General features: G+C 66.4%; 1 protein-coding gene across 1 annotated transcript in view; it reads left to right on the top strand.

Annotated features, from left to right (window-relative positions):
• The window catches only part of LOC140483664 (protein disulfide isomerase CRELD1-like), a 38,754-nt gene that overhangs the window by 10,003 nt on the left and 20,964 nt on the right, over nt 1-7,787 (top strand). The window contains exon 3 of the mRNA XM_072582021.1: nt 6,692-6,867. Within this exon, the coding sequence (XP_072438122.1) occupies nt 6,712-6,867 (156 nt within the window). The 5' untranslated portion in view covers nt 6,692-6,711. The remainder of the gene's footprint in view (nt 1-6,691; nt 6,868-7,787) is intronic.

Raw genomic sequence — 7,787 nt, 5'->3', positions numbered from 1 at the left:
ACCTGATCTCCCCCCCCCCCCCCCCCCCCCCCCCCCCCCCCCCCCCCCCCCCCCCCCCCCCCCCACCCCCCCCCCCCCCCCCCCCCCCCCCCCCCCCCCCCCCCCCCCTCCCCCCCCCCCCCCCCCCCCCCCCCCCCCCCCCCCCCCCCCCCCCCCCCCCCCCCCCCCCCCCCCCCCCCCCCCCCCCCCCCCCTCCTCCCCCCCCACCTCACCTCCATACCTGATATTTCCCCACCCCACCCTCCCCACCTCACCTCCATACCTGATCTCTCCCACCCCACCCTCCCCCACCTCACCTCCATACCTGATCTCTCCCCACCCCACCCTCCCCCACCTCACCTCCATACCTGATCTCTCCCCACCCCACCCTCCCCCACCTCACCTCCATACCTGATCTCTCCCCACCCCACCCTCCCCCACCTCACCTCCATACCTGATCTCTCCCCACCCCACCCTCCCCCACCTCACCTCCATACCTGATCTCTCCCCACCCCACCCTTCCCCACCTCACCTCCATACCTGATCTCCCCCACCTCACCCTCCCCCACCTCACCTCTATACCTGATCTCCCCCCACCTCATCTCCATCCCTGATCTCCCCCACCCCACCCTCCCCCACCTCATCTCCATCCCTGATCTCCCCCACCCCACCCTCCCCCACCTCATCTCCATCCCTGATCTCCCCCACCCCACCCTCCCCCACCTCATCTCCATCCCTGATCTCCCCCACCCCACCCTCCCCCACCCCATCTCCATCCCTGATCTCCCCTCCCCCACCCTCCCCCACCCTCCCCCACCCTCCCCCACCCTCCCCCACCCTCCCCCACCCTCCCCCACCCTCCCCACCCTCCCCCACCCTCCCCCACCCTCCCCCACCCTCCCCCACCCTCCCCCACCCCATCTCCTTCCCCACCCTCCCCCACCCCATCTCCTTCCCTGATCTCCCCCACCCCACCCTCCCCCACCTCATCTCCATCCCTGATCTCCCCCACCCCACCCTCCCCCACCTCATCTCCATCCCTGATCTCCCCCCACCCCACCCTCCCCCACCTCACCTCCATCCCTGATCTCCCCCCACCCCACCCTCCCCCACCTCACCTCCATCCCTGACCTTCCCCCACCCCACCCTCCCCCACATCACCTCCATCCCTGACCTTCCCCACCCCACCCTCCCCCACATCACCTCCATCCCTCACCCTCCCCCACCTCACCCTCCCCCCACCTCACCCTCCCCCACCTCACCCTCCCCCACCTCACCCTCCCCCACCTCACCCTCCCCCACCTCACCCTCCCCCACCTCACCCTCCCCCACCTCACCCTCCCCCACCTCACCCTCGCCCACCTCACCCTCGCCCACCTCACCCTCGCCCACCTCACCCTCGCCCACCTCACCCTCGCCCACCTCACCCTCGCCCACCTCACCCTCGCCCACCTCACCCTCGCCCACCTCACCCTCGCCCACCTCACCCTCGCCCACCTCACCCTCGCCCACCACACCCTCGCCCACCTCACCCTCCCCCACCTCACCCTCCCCCACCACACCCTCCCCCACCACACCCTCCCCCCACCACACCCTCCCCCACCACACCCTCCCCCACCACACCCTCCCCCACCTCACCCTCCCCCACCACACCCTCCCCCACCTCACCCTCCCCCACCTCACCCTCCCCCACCTCACCCTCCCCCACCTCACCCTCCCCCACCTCACCCTCCCCCACCTCACCCTCCCCCACCTCACCCTCCCCCACCTCACCCTCCCCCACCTCACCCTCCCCCACCTCACCCTCCCCCACCTCACCCTCCCCCACCTCACCCTCCCCCACCTCACCCTCCCCCACCTCACCCTCCCCCACCTCACCCTCCCCCACCTCACCCTCCCCCACCTCACCCTCCCCCACCTCACCCTCCCCCACCTCACCCTCCCCCACCTCACCCTCCCCCACCTCACCCCTCCCCCACCTCACCCTCCCCCACCTCACCCTCCCCCACCTCACCCTCCCCCACCTCACCCTCCCCCACCTCACCCTCCCCCACCTCACCCTCCCCCACCTCACCCTCCCCCACCTCACCCTCCCCCACCTCACCCTCCCCCACCTCACCCTCCCCCACCTCACCCTCCCCCACCTCACCCTCCCCCACCTCACCCTCCCCCACCTCACCCTCCCCCACCTCACCTCCATCCCTGACCTTCCCCCACCCCACCCTCCCCCACCTCACCTCCATCCCTGACCGTCCCCCACCTCACCTCCATCCCTGACCTTCCCCCATCCCACCCTCTCCCACCTCACCTCCATCCCTGACCTTCCCCCACCCCACCCTCCCCCACCTCACCTCCATCCCTGACCTTCCCCACCTCACCTCCATCCCTGACCTTCCCCCACCCCACCTCCCCCACCTCACCTCCATCCCTGACCTTCCCCCACCCCACCCTCCCCCACCTCACCTCCATCCCTGACCTTCCCCCACCCCACCCTCCCCCACCTCACCTCCATCCCTGACCTTCCCCCACCCCACCCTCCCCCACCTCACCTCCATCCCTGACCTTCCCCCACCCCACCCTCCCCCACCTCACCTCCATCCCTGACCTTCCCCCACCCCACCCTCCCCCACCTCACCTCCATCCCTGACCTTCCCCCACCCCACCCTCCCCCACCTCACCTCCATCCCTGACCTTCCCCCACCCCACCCTCCCCCACCTCAGCTCCATCCCTGACCTTCCCCCACCTCACCCTCCCCCACCTCACCTCCATCCCTGACCTTCCCCCACCTCACCCTCCCCCACCTCACCTCCAACCCTGACCATCCCCCACCTCACCTCCAACCCTGACCATCCCCCACCCCACCCTCCCCCACCTCACCTCCATCCCTGACCTTCCCCCACCCCACCCTCCCCCACCTCACCCCCATCCCTGACCTTCCCCCACCTCACCCTCCCCCACCTCACCCTCCCCCACCTCACCCTCCCCCACCTCACCTCCATCCCTGCCCTGCCCCCACCTCACCTCCATCCCTGCCCTGCCCCCACCTCACCTCCATCCCTGCCCTGCCCCCACCTCACCTCCATCCCTGCCCTGCCCCCACCTCACCTCCATCCCTGCCCTGCCCCCACCTCACCTCCATCCCTGACCTTCCCCCACCTCACCTCCATCCCTGACCTTCCCCCACCTCACCTCCATCCCTGACCTTCCCCCACCTCACCTCCATCCCTGACCGTCCCCCACCTCACCTCCATCCCTGACCGTCCCCCACCTCACCTCCATCCCTGACCTTCCCCCACCCCACCCTCCCCCACCTCACCTCCATCCCTGACCCTCCCCACCTCACCCTCCCCCACCTCACCCTCCCCCACCTCACCCTCCCCCACCTCACCCTCCCCCACCTCACCCTCCCCCACCTCACCCTCCCCCACCTCACCTTCCCCCACCTCACCCTCCCCCACCTCACCCTCCCCCACCTCACCCTCCCCCACCTCACCCTCCCCCACCTCACCCTCCCCCACCTCACCCTCCCCCACCTCACCCTCCCCCACCTCACCCTCCCCCACCTCACCCTCCCCCACCTCACCCTCCCCCACCTCACCCTCCCCACCTCACCCTCCCCCACCTCACCCTCCCCCACCTCACCCTCCCCCACCTCACCTCCATCCCTGACCTTCCCCCACCTCACCTCCATCCCTGACCTTCCCCCACCTCCCCCCCACCCCACCCTCCCCCCCCACCCCACCCTCTCCCCCACCCCACCCTCTCCCCCACCCCACCCTCTCCCCCCACCCCACCTCCATCCCTGACCTTCCCCCACCTCACCCTCCCCCACCTCACCCTCCCCCACCTCACCCTCCCCCACCTCACCCTCCCCCACCTCACCCTCCCCCACCTCACCCTCCCCCACCTCACCCTCCCCCACCTCACCCTCCCCCACCTCACCCTCCCCCACCTCACCCTCCCCCACCTCACCCTCCCCCACCTCACCCTCCCCCACCTCACCCTCCCCCACCTCACCTCCATCCCTGACCTTCCCCCACCCCCCCCTCCCCCAGCTCACCCTCCCCCACCTCACCTCCATCCCTGACCTTCCCCCACCTCACCCTCCCCCACCTCACCCTCCCCCACCTCACCCTCCCCACCTCACCTCCATCCCTGACCTTCCCCCACCCCACCCTCCCCCACCTCACCTCCATCCCTGACCTTCCCCCACCCCACCCTCCCCCACCTCACCTCCATCCCTGACCTTCCCCCACCCCACCCTCCCCCACCTCACCTCCATCCCTGACCTTCCCCCACCCCACCCTCCCCCACCTCACCTCCATCCCTCACCTCACCTCCATCCCTGACCTTCCCCCACCCCACCCTCCCCCACCTCACCCTCCCCCACCTCACCCTCCCCCACCTCACCCTCCCCCACCTCACCCTCCCCCACCTCACCCTCCCCCACCTCACCTCCATCCCTGACCTTCCCCCACCTCACCTCCATCCCTGACCTTCCCCCACCCCACCCTCCCCCACCTCACCTCCATCCCTGACCTTCCCCCACCCCACCCTCCCCCACCTCACCTCCATCCCTGACCTTCCCCCACCCCACCCTCCCCCACCTCACCTCCATCCCTGACCTTACCCCACCCCACCCTCCCCCACCTCACCTCCATCCCTGACCTTCCCCCACCTCACCTCCATCCCTGACCTTCCCCCACCCCACCCTCCCCCACCTCACCTCCATCCCTGACCTTCACCCACCCCACCCTCCCCCACCTCACCTCCATCCCTGACCTTCCCCCACCTCACCTCCATCCCTGACCTTCCCCCACCCCACCCTCCCCCACCTCACCTCCATCCCTGACCTTCACCCACCCCACCCTCCCCCACCTCACCTCCATCCCTGACCTTCCCCCACCCCACCCTCCCCCACCTCACCTCCATCCCTGACCCTCCCCCACCCCACCCTTCCCCACCTCACCTTTCCCCACCTCACCTCCATCCCTGACCCTCCCCCACCTCACCTTCCCCCCACCTCACCTTCCCCCCACCTCACCTTCCCCCCACCTCACCTTCCCCCCACCTCACCTTCCCCCCACCTCACCTTCCCCCCACCTCACCTTCCCCCCACCTCACCTTCCCCCCACCTCACCTTCCCCCCACCTCACCTTTCCCCCCACCTCACCTTCCCCCCACCTCACCTTCCCCCCACCTCACCTTCCCCCCACCTCACCTTCCCCCCACCTCACCTTCCCCCCACCTCACCTTCCCCCCACCTCACCTTCCCCCCACCTCACCTTCCCCCCACCTCACCTTCCCCCCACCTCACCTTCCCCCCACCTCACCTCCATACCTGATCTCTCCCCACCTCACCTCCATACCTGATCTCTCCCCACCCCACCCTCCCCCACCTCATCTCCATCCCTGATCTCTCCCCACCCCACCCTCCCCCACCTCATCTCCATCCCTGATCTCTCCCCACCCCACCCTCCCCACCTCATCTCCATCCCTGATCTCCACTCACCCTCCCCCCTCTTCCCTCACCCTCCCCCCTCTTCCCCTCACCCTCCCCCCTCTTCCCCTCACCCTCCCCCCTCTTCCCCTCACCCTCCCCCCTCTTCCCCTCACCCTCCCCCCTCTTCCCCCCCCACCCTCCCCCTCTTCCCCCCCCACCCTCCCCCCTCTTCCCCCCCCACCCTCCCCCCTCTTCCCCCCCCACCCTCCCCCCTCTTCCCCCCCCCCCCCCACCCCTCCCCCCTCTTCCCCCCCCCCCACCCTCCCCCCTCTTCCCCCCCCCCCACCCTCCCCCCTCTTCCCCCCCCCCCACCCTCCCCCCTCTTCCCCCCCCCCCACCCTCCCCCCTCTTCCCCCCCCCACCCTCCCCCCTCTTCCCCCCCCCCACCCTCCCCCCTCTTCCCCCCCCCACCCTCCCCCCTCTTCCCCCCCCCACCCTCCCCCCTCTTCCCCCCCCCACCCTCCCCCCCCTTCCCCCCCCCCCACCCTCCCCCCCTCTTCCCCCCCCCCCCACCCTCCCCCCTCTTCCCCCCCCCCCCACCCTCCCCCCTCTTCCCCCCCCCCCCACCCTCCCCCCTCTTCCCCCCCCCCCCCACCCTCCCCCCTCTTCCCCCCCCCCCCACCCTCCCCCCTCTTCCCCCCCCCCCACCCTCCCCCCTCTTCCCCCCCCCCCCACCCTCCCCCCTCTTCCCCCCCCCCCACCCTCCCCCCTCTTCCCCCCCCACTCTTCCCCCCCACCCTCCCCCCCATTCCCCCCCCCACCCTCCCCCCCTTTTTCCCCCCCCTTTCCCCCTCCCTTTCCCCCTCCCCCTCTTTCCCCCTCCCCTCTTTCCCCCCCCCTCCCCCTCTTTCCCCCCCCTCCCCCTCTTTCCCCCCCCCCTCCCCCTCTTTCCCCCCCCCTCCCCCTCTTTTCCCCCCCCCTCCCCCTCTTTTCCCCCCCCCCTCCCCCTCTTTTCCCCCCCCCTCCCCCTCTTTTCCCCCCCCCCTCCCCCTCTTTCCCCCCCCCTCCCCCTCTTTCCCCCCCCCTCCCATTAATAGGTAACATTAATGATAGGCCATAATCTTACAAGCCTCATAACACTAAAAGATTGAACGACTATTTGACAAAGTTTACTCATGTAGTGTCCTTAATATTTCTGCCATATCTTACTCTGATTAGACACAGATCTCCTTTATGTGATTATTATGGTTTTCTTTTGTTTTGTGCAGCCTGCCCTTTATAATTCACAATGAACATCTGTCCGCTCCTGAGCCACAGGCTATTCATCTTTCCAGTCCTTTGGATCCTTCTCTACTCTATTGTTTCGCTACAGTTTCTGAAGTCTGTTGCTACTAAACAGGATTCCTGTCAGATTTGTCGTCATATCACTGAGAACTTTAGAAAGGTAAGGAATTACGCCAAAGAATTTTGCCTGTTGCTTTGGTTGTGAGGGGAATTGCAGTGTTATTAAAGTAGCATGCTTTTAGCAGAAGTGACTTTGAGCCATATGGCCAGTCAGTTTCAGTTGCTCTGCTTACGTTTTGTCTCTGCTAACCACTCATCCTGAGGTTCTGGATGAGCTATGAATACAAAGTCCTAAAGGGGCAAGTGAAGATGCCATAAGTGGATGCAAAGAGTTTTCCTTTATGATAAAACAAGAAAATAAAACAACGGGTTATTTATCCCAATCTACTTGGGGCTAAAAGAGTCCTAGGAATGTGCAGCATGGAAGCAGACCCTTCGGTCCAACCCAATCTAGTCCCACCTGCCAGCACCCAGCCCATATCCCTCCAAACCCTTCCTATTCATATACCCATCCAAATGCTTCTTAAATGTTGCAACTGTACTACTCTCCAGCACATCCTCTGGCAGCTCATTCCATACACGTACTACCCTCTTTTATATCTTTCCCCTCTCGCCCTAAACCAATGCCCTCTTGTTCTGGACTCCCCCACCCAAGGGAAAAGACTTTGTCTATTTATCCTATCTATGAAGTCGATTCTACCCTTTAACTTGCATATCCCTACTTTGTTTCCCATTCATTCTTTCTGATTATTACAATGTCATTTTACCATTCTTTCCTATTTCTTGCTTTATTAATATTCTAGAACCCCCTCACTTACTGAGATGCTGCTTGGTGGAGCTTTGGTAATAATTAGCTCAAAAGAGATGGTTGTATTTAAAATGCAAATGCTGCTGGTGGAGCCATATGTTGCTCTATTGATGAAAAGTCCAGCTATGATGGTCAAATTGAATAAATGATTTTCTTTTTCCCTTTCTGCTGTTATTTTGGGTTTTGAATATAATTTTTCATTGTAAATTACG

Source organism: Chiloscyllium punctatum, chromosome 12 (assembly GCF_047496795.1).
Source record: "Chiloscyllium punctatum isolate Juve2018m chromosome 12, sChiPun1.3, whole genome shotgun sequence".
NCBI lineage: Eukaryota > Metazoa > Chordata > Chondrichthyes > Orectolobiformes > Hemiscylliidae > Chiloscyllium > Chiloscyllium punctatum.
Note: the sequence above shows the minus strand (reverse complement) of the source record. Positions and strands in the feature narration are given on the sequence as shown.